This window comes from Elaeis guineensis, chloroplast (genome assembly GCF_000442705.2).
Source record: "Elaeis guineensis chloroplast, complete genome".
NCBI classification, from domain to species: Eukaryota; Viridiplantae; Streptophyta; class Magnoliopsida; order Arecales; family Arecaceae; genus Elaeis; species Elaeis guineensis.
Window position 1 is genome coordinate 112,501 of NC_017602.1, and position 17,500 is coordinate 130,000.

The 17,500-nt window shown below is 31.0% G+C and overlaps 12 protein-coding genes and 1 non-coding gene across 13 annotated transcripts in view; 3 read left to right on the forward strand and 10 right to left on the reverse strand. All coding sequences in view use genetic code 11, as the record gives it.

Annotated features, from left to right (window-relative positions):
- Positions 1-1,945, reverse strand: part of ndhF (NADH dehydrogenase subunit 5) — a 2,238-nt gene extending 293 nt beyond the window's left edge. Inside the window, exon 1 of the mRNA in view lies at positions 1-1,945. This exon is cut by the window's left edge and continues 293 nt beyond it. Within this exon, the coding sequence (YP_006073151.1) occupies positions 1-1,945 (1,945 nt within the window).
- Positions 1,946-2,251: 306 nt separating this feature from the next.
- Positions 2,252-2,425, forward strand: rpl32 (ribosomal protein L32). The gene has a single exon. It carries the CDS (start codon positions 2,252-2,254, stop codon positions 2,423-2,425), a length of 174 nt encoding a protein of 57 aa, YP_006073152.1.
- Positions 2,426-3,215: 790 nt separating this feature from the next.
- On the forward strand, positions 3,216-3,295 carry trnL-UAG. Its single transcript has one exon. It is a non-coding gene; the product is annotated as a tRNA-Leu (tRNA).
- Positions 3,296-3,378: 83 nt separating this feature from the next.
- Positions 3,379-4,353, forward strand: ccsA (cytochrome c heme attachment protein). The gene has a single exon. It carries the CDS (start codon positions 3,379-3,381, stop codon positions 4,351-4,353), a length of 975 nt encoding a protein of 324 aa, YP_006073153.1.
- A 215-nt stretch (positions 4,354-4,568) lies between these two features.
- On the reverse strand, positions 4,569-6,074 carry ndhD (NADH dehydrogenase subunit 4). The gene has a single exon. The coding sequence runs from the start codon at positions 6,072-6,074 to the stop codon at positions 4,569-4,571; it is 1,506 nt and encodes a 501-aa protein (YP_006073154.1).
- A 118-nt stretch (positions 6,075-6,192) lies between these two features.
- On the reverse strand, positions 6,193-6,438 carry psaC (photosystem I subunit VII). Its single transcript has one exon. The coding sequence runs from the start codon at positions 6,436-6,438 to the stop codon at positions 6,193-6,195; it is 246 nt and encodes an 81-aa protein (YP_006073155.1).
- A 721-nt stretch (positions 6,439-7,159) lies between these two features.
- Positions 7,160-7,465, reverse strand: ndhE (NADH dehydrogenase subunit 4L). Its single transcript has one exon. It carries the CDS (start codon positions 7,463-7,465, stop codon positions 7,160-7,162), a length of 306 nt encoding a protein of 101 aa, YP_006073156.1.
- Positions 7,466-7,684: 219 nt separating this feature from the next.
- ndhG (NADH dehydrogenase subunit 6) lies at positions 7,685-8,215 on the reverse strand. Its single transcript has one exon. It carries the CDS (start codon positions 8,213-8,215, stop codon positions 7,685-7,687), a length of 531 nt encoding a protein of 176 aa, YP_006073157.1.
- A 333-nt stretch (positions 8,216-8,548) lies between these two features.
- ndhI (NADH dehydrogenase subunit I) lies at positions 8,549-9,091 on the reverse strand. Its single transcript has one exon. It carries the CDS (start codon positions 9,089-9,091, stop codon positions 8,549-8,551), a length of 543 nt encoding a protein of 180 aa, YP_006073158.1.
- Positions 9,092-9,179: 88 nt separating this feature from the next.
- On the reverse strand, positions 9,180-11,311 carry ndhA (NADH dehydrogenase subunit 1). The gene is made up of 2 exons: positions 10,759-11,311; positions 9,180-9,718 (listed from the first exon to the last, which is right to left on the reverse strand). The coding sequence occupies exons 1-2, from the start codon at positions 11,309-11,311 to the stop codon at positions 9,180-9,182; spliced, it is 1,092 nt and encodes a 363-aa protein (YP_006073159.1).
- Position 11,312: 1 nt separating this feature from the next.
- On the reverse strand, positions 11,313-12,494 carry ndhH (NADH dehydrogenase subunit 7). Its single transcript has one exon. It carries the CDS (start codon positions 12,492-12,494, stop codon positions 11,313-11,315), a length of 1,182 nt encoding a protein of 393 aa, YP_006073160.1.
- A 106-nt stretch (positions 12,495-12,600) lies between these two features.
- rps15 (ribosomal protein S15) lies at positions 12,601-12,873 on the reverse strand. Its single transcript has one exon. It carries the CDS (start codon positions 12,871-12,873, stop codon positions 12,601-12,603), a length of 273 nt encoding a protein of 90 aa, YP_006073161.1.
- A 379-nt stretch (positions 12,874-13,252) lies between these two features.
- ycf1 (hypothetical protein RF1) overlaps positions 13,253-17,500 on the reverse strand; it is a 5,490-nt gene continuing 1,242 nt past the window's right edge. Inside the window, exon 1 of the mRNA in view lies at positions 13,253-17,500. This exon is cut by the window's right edge and continues 1,242 nt beyond it. Coding sequence (YP_006073162.1) covers positions 13,253-17,500 — 4,248 coding nt within the window.

Below are 17,500 nucleotides of genomic sequence, written 5' to 3' on the forward strand. Positions count from 1 at the left end.
TAATATTTTTTATTTGGTCCAAGATAATTCTCTTAGGGCTCCCTTTTACAAATGAATTGATTAAGTCCAAATTCTGGAAAAATGAATAAACAGACCCATATATAATATATGCTATGAATAATCCAAAAAAGGCTATACTTACTGAAAAAATGGAATTTGTAAAAAATTCATACCAATTCACAGAATAATTCGAGTTTGGATGGAAAAGATTTTGGGATGGGGTTAACCATTTCGATAATATATCAGAATCCATTACTCCTTGATCAAAAGAAATTCCTATTGATCCAACGAACAAAGTAAATAGTACCAATACAAGCAGAGGAAATAGCATGGTATTGTCTGATTCGTGAGGATACATGGAAGTATATTTATTTCCAAAGTAAGTACTAAAGTATCGTATCTTATCATTATCAAAAATTTGATATGTATCTTTTGAAAAAAAGTGGACCTTACTATTCATTGTTGATAAAAGTAAATTTTTATTGACTGTTTTTGGTGCTTCTTTTCCCCATAGAGATATTGAATAGAACGAGTTACTTTTAGTGCTACTGTGATTTTGAAAATAAATGCGCAAATACCCATCAAAGGTAAGTAAATATACCCGAAACATATAAAATGCGGTTAATCCTATTGTGAAATAAGGTATTATTGCAAAAATTGGTGAATATAACCAACTATCATTAAGAATTTCATCTTTGGACCAAAAACAAGCAAGAGGTGGAATACCACAAAGAGAAAGTGTACCTAATAAAAAAGCAGTTCTTGTAATTGGAACATATCTTGTTAAACCACCCATAAGAACCATATTCTGACTTTTTTCTGGTGAATATCCAACAATAGGTTCCATTGAATGAATAATAGATCCAGATCCCAAAAACAATAAAGCTTTAGAATAGGCATGAGTGATCAAATGGAATAAAGCCGCTCGATAAGAACCTATACCTAGAGCTAACATAATATAACCTAATTGAGACATTGTAGAATAAGCTAAACTTCTTTTAATGTCTCTTTGAGCAAGAGAAAAAGTAGCTCCTAATAGTACTGTTATTACACCTATTAAAGAAATGAAATTCATTATATAAGGTATGTCTATGAAAAGAGGAATAAGCCGAGCTACAAGAAAAATTCCTGCTGCTACCATAGTAGCCGCGTGTATAAGGGCCGAGATAGGAGTAGGTCCTTCCATGGCATCAGGTAACCATACGTGGAGGGGGAATTGTGCAGATTTAGAAACTGCACCGACAAATAATAAAGAGGCGCACAAAGTAGCAAATAAGGAGCTGACCCCATTATTATGGATCAAGTTATTAGCTATTTCGAACAAATCCCGAAATTCCAAACTACCTGTTATCCAATAAAGACCTAAGATTCCTAATAATAAACCAAAATCTCCTACACGATTAGTTACAAAAGCTTTTTGACAAGCACTTGCGGCAATCGGTCGTGTGAACCAAAACCCTATTAATAAATAGGAACACATTCCCACTAGTTCCCAAAAAATATGAATTTGTATCAAATTAGAACTGGTAACTAATCCCAACATGGAAGTATTGGAAAAACTCATATAAGCAAAAAATCTCAAATATCCTTGGTCGTGAGACATATAATTGTCACTATAAATAAGAATCACGACTCCAACAGTAGTAATTAGTATTGACATAATAGAAGTAAGTGGATCGATCAAATATCCAAACTCTAAGGAAAAATCAATATCTATGGTCCAAGACCATAGATATTGATAAATAAAACTTCCATTTATTTGTTGAATAGACAGATTGGCCGAAAATCCCATAGCTACACTTAACAAAAAAATACTAGGAAAAGCCCATATACGACGAATATTTTTTGTTGCTGTCGGAATAAGTATAAGTCCAAATCCTATTGACATAGTAACTGTAAGTGGAAGAAAAGGTATTATCCATGCATATTGATATGTATGTTCCATAAGAAAACAAACAAATTGAGATTTTTTTTTATATTTTATAATTAATAATTGTTTCCGATTCACCAATTCTTATCTCTTTCGAAAAGGATAAACAATAATAATGAAAAAAAAATATAATATATATATATATATATATATTATTTGTTATTTTATGTTAAATGTTAAATTATGTTAAATGTTGAAAGTTAAAAAAAAACTATTATTCACAGAATAAAGTATAGATAATGATTAAAAAAAAGGATCTATTCCGAACAATACATGTCTTTCACATACAACGATAAATAAAAATGAGTAACCCTTTTTTGAATGGCAGTTCCAAAAAAATGTATTTCTATGTCAAAAAAACATATTCGTAGGAATATTTGGAAGAAAAAAGGATATTTAACTGCAGCAAAAGCTTTTTCTTTAGCGAAATCGGTTTCTACCGGACATTCAAAAAGTTTTTTTGTGCGACAAACAAATAATAAAGTCTTGGGATAATCGGAATTGACATAGCCCGAAGAACTGAAAATTTTTTAAGATGAACGATTCACATTAATTAATGTATTGAACTACTCAATATTAGTTATAACTAGCTGCGGTATGTAGAATAAGAGTTTTCTGTATATTGGGTTCTTATTCTTATTAAGTTAAGAATAGTATTTTTCCCTATCCATTAACTATTCACAATAGAAAATCTTAATCCTATTTTTCTATTGTGAATAGTACAATTGCCATAGAAATTTAAACTCTTTTTTTTATATGCCTAGCCTAAAACTTAATTGGTTTGGTAAATGTTACCTTATTTATATACATATACACAATGAAGAGTATTAATACTTAATGATACTAAAGTATCGGAATCGTTAGAAAAATTCCAAATGGATTTAGTGATGAAATTGTAATACATATGAGATCTTAGTTATTTGATTTTTTTTTTCAATAAAAAAATCAATGTTTTTCATTTTGAATCCGATTTCATCGGATTCAAAATGAAAAACAAATCATCAAAAAAAATAGAAAGAAAAAGGACAATTCTTAATTCTATACCTCGACTGAGAACAAAACTATCGAAATTTCAACTGTATCGGGGAACTTAGTTTATAGTACGTGAAAGTTGATTGTTAAAACTGAACCTAGGACGATACTAACTAAGGATTATTTTATTGAATGAAGATTCAAATATGAATTTAAACGAGTTTTTTTTCATCGATTCTAATGTTTCCTAGACTATATTGAATCCTTGATTCTTGACGATTCAACATGAATTGGATATTATTATTTCAAGTAAGCCGCCATGGTGAAATCGGTAGACACGCTGCTCTTAGGAAGCAGTGCTAGAGCATCTCGGTTCGAGTCCGAGTGGCGGCATCCTCTAAAAGAGGCGCAATGTATCCTATAATGTATTTAATTCCCGATTTCAATCCTGTAATGTAATAGGAGGCACTTTTTCTATGATATTTGTAGCTTTAGAGCATATATTAACTCATATCTCTTTTTCGATCATTTCAATTGTAATTACGATTCATTTCATGAACTTATTAGTCTACGAAATCGTAGGATTACGTGATTCATCGGAAAAAGGGATGATAGTCACCTTTTTCTCTATAACAGGATTATTAATTTCTCGTTGGATTTCTTCGGGACATTTTCCGTTAAGTAATTTATACGAGTCATTAATCTTCCTTTCATGTAGTTTATTTATTATTCATATAATTTCCAAGAAATCGAACCATAAAAATAATTTAAGCATAATAACTACCCCAAGTACTATTTTTACTCAAGGTTTCGCTACGTCGGGTCTTTCAACTGAAATGCATCAATCCGCAATATTAGTACCTGCTCTACAATCTCAGTGGTTAATGATGCACGTAAGTATGATGTTATTGAGCTATGCAGCTCTTTTATGCGGATCGTTATTATCAATTGCTCTTCTAATCATTACATTTCGAAACAACATACATTTTTTTTGTAAAAGAAAAAATTTCTTAATTAGACCATTTTTCTTTGGTGAGATTAAATACTTGAATGAAAAAAGAAGAAGGGTTTTTAAAATTAAAAACCCTTCTTCTTTTTCATTTCGAAATTATTACAAATATCAATTGACTCAGCATTTGGATTATTGGAGTTATCGTATGATTAGTTTAGGGTTTACTTTTTTAACCATAGGCATTCTATGTGGAGCAGTATGGGCCAATGAAGCATGGGGATCTTATTGGAGTTGGGATCCGAAGGAAACTTGGGCATTTATTACTTGGACCGTATTCGCGATTTATTTACATACTAGAACAAATCAAAGTTTACAAGGTACGAATTCGGCACTTATAGCTTCTATAGGATTTTTTATAATTTGGATATGCTATTTTGGGGTCAATCTATTAGGAATAGGTTTACATAGTTATGGTTCATTCACATTAACATCTAATTGAATAAGCTACATGAAAAATACATAAGAATATCGTCCCATATATAACGAAAGTTTGCTTGTTCGAGTTTTTGTTTTGACAGGTTGTCAAAACAAAAACTCGAAATGCATCTCATTACAATTCTAATTCACTTTATTTTTTTGCATTGTACAGCGAACGATTTTAAAAAAATTTTTAAATTAAAGAATTATAAGACTTTTTGTCTCATTAATGAAACACTATCTATAAAAGTAATTAGATAGGATAGCTTGTACCCTGTCAACTGATAACGAGAGAACGAAATCAGGATAAATACCAATCCCTATTATGGGTAGAAAGATACAAATTGAAACAAATAGTTCTCGTGGTCCAGAATCAAAAAAATTAGAGTGTGGAACATTGAATAGTTTGTATCCATAGAACATCTGACGTGACATAGATAATAAATAAATAGGAGTTAATATCACTCCAATTGCCATTACAAAAGTAATTAGTATTTTTGGTATTAAAAGATATTTTGGACTAGTAATTATTCCAAAAAATACTACTGATTCCGCAACAAAACCACTCATTCCTGGCAATGCAAGAGAAGCCATCGAGAAACTACTGAACATGGTAAATATTTTTGGCATTGGGATGGATATCCCTCCCATTTCGTCGAGATAAACAAGACGTATTCTATCACAACTCGTTCCCGCCAAGAAAAAAAGTGCAGCACCAATAAATCCATGAGAGAGTATTTGTAAAATGGCTCCATTGAGTCCCATGTCGGTTATAGAACCAATTCCTATAATTGTAAAACCCATGTGAGATACAGAGGAATAGGCTATTCTCTTTTTAAAATTGCGTTGACCGAGAGAAATTAAAGCTGCATAGATTATTTGCATCGTTCCAACTATTACCAACCAGGGAGAAAATATAGAATGAGCGTGGGGTAATAATTCCATATTGATCCGAATCAATCCGTATGCTCCCATTTTTAATAAGATTCCAGCTAGAAGCATACATGTACTGTAATGTGCTTCTCCATGGGTATTTGGTAACCATGTATGCAGGGGTATAATCGGCGATTTGACAGCATAAGCAATAAAGAAACCAAAATATAATATTATTTCCAATGCCACAGGATATGATTGATTAGCTAATCTTTCAAAATCTAATGTTGGTTCATTGGAACCATATAAACCCATACCTAGAACTCCTATTAAGAGAAAAATAGAACCCCCTGCCGTGTACAAAATAAACTTTGTAGCCGAGTAGAGACGTTTTTTTCCTCCCCACATGGATAAAAGTAAGTAAACAGGAATTAATTCTAACTCCCACATGATGAAAAAAAGTAAAAGGTCTCGAGAAGAAAATGATCCTATTTGACCGCTGTACATTGCTAACATCAGGAAATAGAACAATTGCGAATTTCGCGTAACTGGCCAAGCTGCTAAAGTAGCTAAAGTAGTGATAAATCCTGTCAGTAAAATGGGTCCTATGGAAAGTCCATCGATTCCCAGTCTCCAGTGAAAATCAAAAATATCTATCCATTTATAATCTTCTTCCAATTGGATTAATGGATCGTCCAATTGGAAATGATAACAGAATGCATAGGTTGTTAGAAGGAGTTCTAATAAGCATATACAAATAGTATACCATCTAAACATCTTATTTCCTTTATGAGGAAAAAAGAAAATTGAAGAACCCGCGAATATCGGCAAAACTACAAGTATTGTTAACCAAGGAAAATAACTCGTGATAAAGACAAGATATGTTTTGACCAGAAAAACCCGTGCTCGAAATAATAAATTTTATCGAGCACGGGTTTTTGTCGGTAAAGAGGAATCAAATGATTCAAGTGGAGTTTTTTGTAACGTATCAATAAGATAGACCCATGCTGCGAGTTGTTTCATCACATAAATAAACACGGACACTCAAAAAATCTGTTGGGCAGGCGGATTCACATCTCTTACAACCTACACAGTCTTCGGTTCTTGGTGCGGAAGCAATTTGCTTAGCTTTACATCCGTCCCAAGGTATCATTTCCAATACATCTGTGGGGCAGGCTCGTACACATTGAGTACACCCTATACATGTATCATAAATTTTTACTGAATGTGACATTGGATCTATAAATTCCAGTTTTGAGCATAAAAAATTTTCGATCTGGTAAAATTAGTAGTAAATGAATCATACATTTATATTGTAGACACCAGACGAAGCGGTGGTTTATCAAAATTTTAAGAATCAATATATTTCTAAACCTGTTCATGAGAAAAGTCCAAGAGACTTTGATTTCTCTTTCAACAACCATGATCATGCGAGTTGCACATGTGAATTCAAATTGACCAACAAATTGGTCAATATTTCAATATTAATTCAAAGTATTTATTCAATATGAAAATATTTATTATTCAATAGTAAATTAATTCAATACTAAAAATATATATATATTTTATATTTATATTTTATTTATATTTATATTTTATATATTTATAATAATATAATAATAAAAATCAAAATAATAAAATTATAATAATAATAAATAAGTATATTAATTATTATATAAGTATATTAATTATTATTTAATTATTATATTATATAATAATTAAATAATTATAATAAATAATATGATAATTATAATAAAAATATAATAAAAAAATTAATAATAACATATTAATTCTAATAAAAACGTATTAATTCTAATAAAATTAGATTAGAATAAATTGATATTATATTAATAATATTATATTAAAAAATATCAATTTATAAATAAATTGATATTTTTAATATAATATCTAATAGATTAATATTCTATGTGATATTATGTATCTTATGATCATAACTAATTATTCAACAAATTCGATTGATTGATACGAGTTGATTTTCTGTTACGATGGATTGATGAAACAATAGCTAGCCCAATAGCCGCTTCAGCAGCCGCAACAGCTATAACAAAGATTGAGAAAATGTCGCCTTTTAATTGGCGACTATCAAATATATCAGAAAATGTTACGAGATTGATATTAACCGAATTGAGTATAAGCTCAAGACACATAAGTGCTCTAACCATCTTTCGACTTGTGATCAATCCATAGATACCGATAGAGAATAAATAGACACTCAAAAAAAGTACATGCTCGAACATCATTGACTAACTCCTTATCAATCTCGATTCATTTTAATATGAACAACAATTCAACCGATTCGATTGATTAGAATAGAACGATTACAGAATAAAAGAAGGTATTGGCAATAGATAGGTTTAATTAAAAACCTTATAAAAACCTTAAACCTTTCCATTTATTTTATTTATTTAGAATTTATAAATCTTAGAATTTAAATCTTAGAATTTAATTCTAAGTATTTGTTATTGACGAGCCATAGTAATTGCACCTATCAAGGAAACTAAAAGAATTATGGAAATGAGTTCAAACGGAAGATAAAAATCTGTTGATAAATGAATACCAATTTGTTGAATGTTACTTATTAGGTCCTGTTCCATAATCTGGCTTGATCTTGTAGTCCAAAAAATTCCGTACCATGACGTATCTGGGATAATAGTAATTAGTGAAAAAAGAATACTTGTACAAACCAGTGAAGTGACCCCATCTCCAATGGTCCAAAAATAGGAATCATTGGAATATTCTGAACCATTCATGAACATTACAGCAAATATGATTAAGACATTTATAGCTCCAACATAAATAAGGAGCTGTGCGGCAGCTACAAAATAGGAATTCGATAGAATATAGAATAAGGATATACAAACAAGAACCAATCCCAACGAAAAGGCAGAAAAAATGGGATTGGTAAGTAATACTACTCCCAGACCTCCTAATATAAGAACTGATCCAAAAAATACTACAAGAATATCATGTATTGGTCCAGGTAAATCCATTATTAAAATAATAAATTAATAAATAAGTCGAAATATTTCATGACCTTACTGAATGGTCCAGGAAAGGAAAAGGGGTTGCCCCATTTTTTTCTTGTATATGATACATTCCTAATTGAATTAAAACTTTTTTTTTTATATCTATTAATGTAGATATAGATAAAATTATCGAGAAAAGAGTAATGGGGATTGTATATTTCGAAATCATCACGAAAAATATATTCTCAGTTTAAATCAAAGAATAATTCTCAACAATCAATAATTATTAGTTATTATTTGTAGTTACTGACCAAACAAAATAAAAAAAGCTTGGGTCTTTTATATCAAAACAAAATTTTAGTAATTGGTAATCGTTCTTGAATCAAAGGGTTTATCTTTGTCTATTTTGATTTGAGTCGAATTCATAACTGTTTGAATTGTATAATCTCCAATTATTGACATTGGTAACCGACCCAAAGCAATTTGATTATAATTCAATTCGTGACGATCAGAAGTGGAAAGTTCATATTCTTCAGTCATTGATAAACAGTTTGTTGGACAATACTCGACACAATTACCACAAAATATACAGACCCCAAAATCAATACTATAATTAAGCAATTGTTTTTTTTTAATATCTCTTTCAAATCTCCAATCTACAACGGGTAGATCTATCGGGCATACACGAACACATACTTCACAAGCAATACATTTATCAAATTCAAAGTGGATTCGACCACGGAAACGCTCTGATGTGATCGATTTTTCATAAGGATATTGAATAGTTATAGGTAAACGATTTGTGTGGGATAAGGTAATTACGAAACTTTGACCAATATACCTTGCAGCTCGTATTGTTTGTTGACTATAATTCATGAACCCAGTCACCATAGAGAACATATTGTAAATATCCAGGAATAAATTGATGTTTCTTTCTCTTGTTTGAAAGAGGTTATGAATCTGGAATATCGTTATCGTATTTTCTTATTTATAGTGAAACAAGTTGGGAAGAAGTTGTCAATAATAGATTACCTAAAGAAATAGGTAAAAGAAATTTCCATCCAAGATTTAATAGCTGGTCCATTCTTATCCTAGGCAAAGTCCACCTTGTTGTGATAGGAATGAACAGAAACAAATAAGCTTTAGCTAATGTAATAAAGATACCAACTGTAATTCCAAAAACTCCGGCCATTTTATTTATTCCGAAAAGTTCAGGAATAGATATGTACGGAATAGAAAAATTCCACCCACCTAAGTAAAGAACTGTTACAAATAATGAAGAAAGTAATAGATTTAGGTAAGAAGCAATATAAAATAAACCGAATTTGATACCTGAATATTCGGTTTGATAACCTGCTACTAATTCCTCCTCTGCTTCCGGTAAATCAAATGGCAATCTCTCACATTCGGCTAGAGAAGAAATTAGAAAAACAATAAACCCTATAGGTTGACGCCACAGATTCCACCCCCAAAAACCATATTTTGACTGTGCTTCAACTATATCAACTGTACTTGAACTATTAGATAATCATAGTCGATAATAACATCACTGTTCCCATCGCTATTACAAAACCGTACATGAAACTTCAGCTTCATACGGCTCCTCTATGGCCACAAATAAATGTAAGGACTGGTTCGGTATTTTCACCCTCTTTGGAGGATAGATCGAATAAAGATACGTCGGAGAGTCCCAGTCCCAAATTAGACCAATGGAATTCTGTCCGCTAGAATAAGAAAAAGTGCTTCCGAATTGATCTCATCCTTATAATGATAATTTTTCTTTGTTCGGTAATAACTTAATCTTTCAATAAAATATTCGTTATCAATATATATATGCATTAGTTCATGAATAATGATAAGAATTCCGTATGTATGAATACGGATATAGGAAAGAAAGAATAAATAAAGATCTTTTTTTATTTTATAAAAATTTTTATTCATTCATTCGATTATTGCATTCCATTTCTTTTGTTCCTCTTCTTCTGTCTCAGAAGAAGGTATTTAGAAAAAAATAAAGGATTAATTCGTTCTTGATAGTCATTTCTTTAATCAGTGAATAGGAGCATACTCGAGATCGGAATCGTAGGGAGATACTTCTTGATCATTTCTACCAACTTAAAGCCCTTATTATGATTCGTTTTATGCAGAAATATCTCTTTTTTTGATACCTTACATTATCCCCATTACTAATCCTTTGTGTACCTTGGTGTTCCTAACTGTCCACCGATTTTTGATTGATCCCCGGTATGTTAATACATACAAGGCAGTAGTGGAAACTCCACACAGTTGATCTTTTGCACCCGCTTCAAGATATGATGACTAATCAAAGAATCTCAATCTTGGGGTAAACAGTTTACGCTGCTTATGTTTACTTTAATTTCATTCTTGTACATAGGGAATGAGATTTTCTCTTCTTACTGCAAATTTATAAGCTGTTTTGTTCACTCATATAACTATCTGGTTTAACTCATCGATGAATAAAAAAAATATCTATTCAATACATTCAACCTCTTTTCTTTATTTATTTCTAGGAAAGAGGTAAAAGTTCATGTTCCAACGAATCACACGTAGAGATATTGATAACACACATAGAGTTAATGGTATTTCATAACTAATAGATTGAGCAGCAGCTCGTAAACCACCTGAAAAAGAATATTTATTATTCGATCCATATCCTGACATAAGAAGCCCAATAGGGGCGATACTTGAAATGGTGATCCATAAAAAAACACCTATACTGAGATCACCTAAAACAAGGCGGTATCCAAAAGGAATTACTAAATAACTTAGTAGAATTGATATGACCGCTATAGACGGTCCGACACTAAACAAACGAATATCTCCTCTAGATGGGAATAGGTCCTCCTTAAAAAGTAATTTAGTCCCATCCGCTAGAGCTTGAAGAATTCCCAACGGACCAGCATATTCAGGCCCAATACGTTGTTGTATCGTTGCAGATATTTCTCTTTCTAACCACACAATTACTAGTACCCCTATTATGATTCCAAATATAAGGGTAAAAATGGATACAAACATCCATATGAATCCATAGATTTCTTTTATGGATTCCGATGTAGAAAAAGAATTGATAGCTTGTACTTCTGTCGTATCAATTATCATTTCAACGATCAACTTCTCCCATAATGATATCTATACTACCTAGTATCGTCATGATATCAGCCAATTTCATTCTTTTAACTAGCTGAGGAAGAATTTGCAAATTGATGAAACCGGGTGGACGAATTTTCCATCTCCAGGGGAAAATGCTATTATCCCCTATCAAATAAATTCCTAATTCTCCTTTTGGGGCTTCTACTCTGACATAAAGTTCTTGTTTCGACAATTCAAAATTGGGTGAAGGTTTTTTACTAATAAATCTATATTCAAAATCATTCCATTCGGAATTTTTTGCTCTATCAAAGCGTCGGACTTCTAAATTCTCATAGGGACCTCCAGGAATTCCTTCTAGAGCCTGTTGAATAATTTTTATAGATTCCCCCATTTCACCTATTCGTACTAAATAACGAGCTAATGAATCTCCTTCTTTTTGCCATTGGACTTCCCAATCGAATTCATTGTAACACTCATAATGATCAACCTTACGAAGATCCCATTGGATTCCAGAAGCTCGTAACATTGGTCCTGATAAACCCCAATTTATTGCTTCCTCTCCACCAATAATGCCCACTCTTTCAACTCGTTCCAAAAAAATGGGATTCCGTGTAATAAGTTTTTGATATTCAACAACTCCTGTTAAAGAATAATTGCAGAAATCCAAACATTTATCTATCCAGCCATGAGGTAGATCAGCAGCTACTCCTCCGATGCGGAAATAATTATGCATCATTCGCATACCTGTGGCGGCTTCGAATAGGTCATATAACAATTCTCTCTCTCTGAAAATATAGAAAAAAGGAGTCTGTGCACCGATATCTGCCATAAAAGGTCCAAGCCATAACAAATGAGAAGCTATACGACTCAGCTCCAGCATAATTACTCTGATATAACTGGCTCTCTGAGGTACTTGAACATTTTCCAATTGTTCTGGTGCATTTACCGTTATTGCCTCTGTGAACATAGTAGCTAAATAATCCCAACGTGTTACATAAGGAAGATATTGTATAATTGTTCGGTTTTCTGCTATTTTTTCCATTCCTCTGTGTAAATATCCCAATATGGGTTCGCAATCAATAACATCTTCACCATCGAGAGTAACGATCAGTCGAAGAACACCATGCATTGATGGGTGGTGAGGGCCCATATTGACTATCATGAGATCTTTTCTTGTAGCCGGTATAGTCATATTTTTTCTTCCTTAATTCATTATTCCACGAATTCCTCAAAACGAGGTTCATCAAAATGAAAAATCTAATAAAATAACTATTAAAAAAAAAATTCAAACGATTAAATTAACGAGTTTTTGGTTCCCGAATATCCAACTGATCCATTAATTTCTTATAACGGACTCTATTTTTCTTTGACAAATAAGCCAGGAGCCGTTGACGTTTTCCCAGAATTATTCGTAGACCTCTTTGGGATAAAAAATCTCTTTTGTGCAATTCCAAATGGGAAGTAAGTCTACGTATCTTACTGGTGAAACTTAATACTTGAAATTCAACAGAACCCTTGTTTTCTTCTTTTTCTTCTTGTGAAATAACTGAGATGAATGAATTTTTGATCATAAAAAAATTTTTCTATCTTTTTTCTTTCCCATGGATTTATTTTACTTTACCGAATCGATCAGGAAAATAAAAATAATAATCTTTATGCCAGTTATTTTAATCTAGTACACACCAAAATTTGGATTTTTTCCTTTCTTTTCTATTCTATCCAAATTGAAAATTTGGATAGAATAGAAAAGAAAGAGAAAATACATTTCTACATTCATGGAAGAGAATGATTTCTTTGTACCTAAAAAGATTCTGCCGATTTCGTCCTAGATCCAATTGAGTTGATACGCCATTAAATCCGTGTCATGTACCAGAATGTAATACAGCGTATATGTATATCTTTCGGCTTTCATCTACCGAAAAATATCACAGATATATAGGAAATATACAATTAACAAATTCTGAATCGTGGATACATATATATCCTCGACATACTGAAACGACTGCCGTTATTGGTATTAAACCAATAGCGATTCATACAAGCTAAATCTTCTAATCGGTAATTGGGCCAAAGAAACAATTTGCATTTAATGAATTTATTTGTATCTGTATTAGTATTAAAATGCTTGTCCTCATTCAAAAATTTTCCAGAGTTTCTTATGTTGCTTTTTTCATTGCAAAATACTAGATTTCTATCCACAAAATTCCAATTACGAGAATTAAAACAAATTAGAATTCTCAATTCTCTACGACGTCTAGGAGATAGAATATTTTCAGGAACAAAGAAATCATAATGACTTTTGTCTCCATTCACAAGCATACTGTCGTGTCTTGCAACGGATTTATCAAAATTATTCTTATCAACATATCTTTTTTTTATACATTTTCTGTTAGTTTGGTGCTTAATTTTATCGATCAATGAAATACCTAGGGTTTGATATATAATAAATTTTCCATCCCCTTTTATAGATAAACGAATCGGTTCGACAATCAATATTCCTTTTTTTATCAATTCTCTAAGAGTTGGATCTTTATGAATTAGCATTCCACCCAGATTTATCTCTCCTTTTTGAATCGAGGATATAGCAATTTTACTTGGATTTATCGGTCTAAGTAGGTGACAATATACCTTGATATTATCGATCATTCTTTGATTCAAGGAGTCATTCCATCTTGATTGAAAAAGGAAATATTTTTTCGGGAAGAAATTGAATTCTGTTTCCTTCTTTTTCTTGGATTGTTTTTTCTTTTTACCTTTTTTAATGTCTGATCTCGCGTAATTGTCTTCAACATTTTTTTTTTTTTGTTTTCGTAGATCTGATCCAAGATTTTCTTGTCCCTGTTGTTCGTTTTTCTCTTGGTTGGAATTTTCTAATTTAAGATATTCTTTTTGATTAGGTGATATCTGAAGATTTTTTTTATTTTGATTTATGTTGATGCTTTTATTTTGACTAATATTTTTATAGAAATAAATATTAAAAAGAAGAAATTTGATTGGTATGATCCATGGTTTAATCCTATATGCATCAAAGAGTGGCACAAATTCTGGGAGGAACCGGGGTTCTAGATTTGATATGGTACGATAAACCTTTTCTTGATTCATTCCCATCCAATCAAAAAAAACACTTTTTTGATTGGATGGTTTAATTCCTTGATGAATTGTCTTAGAAAAAATATCTTTTCTAAGATAAATATGGAGAATTCTACAATCAAAATATTTTCTATCCAGATTTTTATGTGTAGCAATAATATATTCCTTTTCTAGATAATTACTAATAGGTATACTTACCAATACATAAAATGATTCGGGTTTCAGTGTATTGAAATTGTATGGAATTTCTTGGTCTCCTTTTACTTGTAATGTTGATTCATAAATATATGAGTCCTTCCTATTCCCATAATTCATATATTTATGTGATAAAAGATAATATCTGTAGTGTTTTTTAAATTTTTCTTTTTGACTCGTCAATGAATCCACTGCCATCGCATAGTAATTTTGCTTCATGTAATGAATTAATTGGTCTTTTTCTTTTTTATGTGAATCAAATTTAATTGAGTTTTTATTTTGAATCATAGAACGTTGGTTGATTCTATTTCGCCATTTTTGAGGTACTAATCGAGACCATTTTGTCTGAGATAAATTGTATTGATAATGGCCCTTTAACCAGTTTTTCCATTCATTTTTTCCAGACTTATAAATTTTCTTTTGCTTTGATTTGGAATCAAATATTCCTCGTGTCATACAATAATCCTTGATTTTATCCTTAATAAAAGAATGGGTCCTGGTATATTGAAGTACAGATCTCAAGTGATACTTGTTAAGTAATTGGGTTTGTGATAATTTGTAAAATACATATGCTTGGGACAAAGAGGATAAATCATAATTATAATAATAATAATAATAAATATTTGAATTATTATTACTGATATTAGTATTAGAAAACGATTTTTTTATAGTCGAAATAAAGTTCATTGTATTTTGATCTCTTTCATCAATTCCTTCTCGATTTGTTTCATCGTTGTAAATCGATTTTGTGATAATTTTTTTTATTGATTCAAGGAAAAGTTGTGCATTGATCCTAAAAATAGTAATCATACGTAGAAAGATATCTATGTATATTTTTTCAATGAATGATTTCATAAAATAATTTAATTTACGTATAAATCGGATCTTTTTTCTTTTAAATATCTGCAAAATATGTTTCTGTGATTCCGATTTTTTATCATCACAAGTTAGAACTATTTTTTTCTTGTCTTTTCTAATTCGTTCTAGTTCTATTTGATTCCTGATTGTGACTGTCCTGTCAGCAAGATCCTTTATTTTTTTTTCTATGAGTGAGTAATTTGCCCAATTCATGGATCGAATTCGAATGGTTGATTTGCGAATAATCTTATTATTTATTTTAGAATCTCTTACATTTTCATTCGGTTTATATACTTTTACCTTCCTCAATCCAAATAAGAAAATGGGGTTTACTTTTTCAAGTTCCTTCATTTTTTGTTTTATAACTAGAACTATTTTGATAACCCATCTTTTTTTTTCTTTAAAAACTTTTAGAACTTTTACTTTTCTAATTTTTTTTTTGAGTTCTTTATAAATAGGTTTAAAAAAAAGAGGTCGTTTTCGGGGAGAACCAAAGGGAACTTCTGCTTCCATTCCCCAAATTGTTAAAAAACAAAAATCTTCTTTTTTTCCTTTTTTTTTCATTGGATCTCTATGATGAGATCGTATTTTAGATCTTCGCCAAGGTTTAAGAAAGAAAGGAAATAGAATCTTTATCTGAATACCGTCTGTTAACCAATTTTTTGGAAATTCCGTTTCCGATAATTGAACACCATTATAGGTGCATTTAACATGTATTTCTCTATCCCATTCCTTCAAATCCTCATACCACTCGGGCGATTGGAATAATAAAATACGGACAATATTTTTAGCTATTATCAATGAAGGCAATACAATGTATTTTCTAAGAAAAGATTGGGTTACTAACATTGAACTTCTTATTACTTGAGCAAATAGAACGTTATCCCAAGTTTCTGAAATTGCTATCCGTTCATTTTCCTCTTTTTTTTTCTCCTCGTTTTTTTTTTTCTTTTCTTTTGTCTCTTCCTCCTCAAAATTGGAAATTTTCAATTCCGGTTCTCTCTCGACCAAATTCCTAAAAATGAGATTCATCATTTCAGAGATATCAAAAGAAGAAAAAAAAAATGTTTTGTCTATTCGACCCAAAAAAGGGGGGGAATGCGCATTTGCTTGAAACATTTGCCAAATAACTGTTTTACGTCTTTGAGTACGCATGGATCCTTTTATTATATCCCTACGAAAATCCGGTTGTTGCGGGTAGCGTATCAAAGCCACCTCTTCTCTTTGATCACTATCAATATTATTATCCTTATTAGTAATAGAATTGGTATTATTCTCATTATCAGTATAAATTATCACATATTTGGTTTTTCTTGAACGAATTTCACTATCTTCCGTCGATTTTTCCTCATTTTCTTCCTCCTGTTCTTCCAAAACATTGGTCAATTTATATGACCATCGAGAAACTTTTTTACTGATTTCTTCTATTCCAATAGATTCATTTCTAGTTGTTTGATCATTTGGATCAATTGTAATTATATCGAATACAAATTTCAAAGATTTTGCTTGACTTTCTGAATCGATTTTTCTTTGTTCTGCCAATAAAGAAGAGTTTTTCAAACAAAAATTGGGTGTGAATTCAAAAGAAAGTGAAGTTAAGGAATTACCAATATAATTCAAAAATGATTTACCGCCACCAAGCGAATTCTTTTGATGTTCAAATTCTCGGAAATTATTAGGAAGTAGCTCATGGATCTTATTTATCCAAAGACTTTTTATGGAATCTTCCATATAAGGGATAAAATCATTCATGATTGTACGTAAATCCAATTTTTTTATTGCTCCACGGCATGGTCCGCTCAATAAAGGATCATATGTTTTGATCAAGCATTCTTGTTCATTCTCATGATTGCAAAATCTAGTCCTTTTTTCTAGCATATCTAGAGAAAGAAATCCCTTTTCTTTTTTTTCTTTTTCTAGAGCTTTTATTCGACTTATTAATTCATTGCTCAAGTTGTATTTTTTTTGTTCATTGGTATAAACCCAATAATTATACAGGTCTCCATGGGATAATTTTTTTGTCGTGTACAAAGACCGTTCTATCATTTCCGAAAA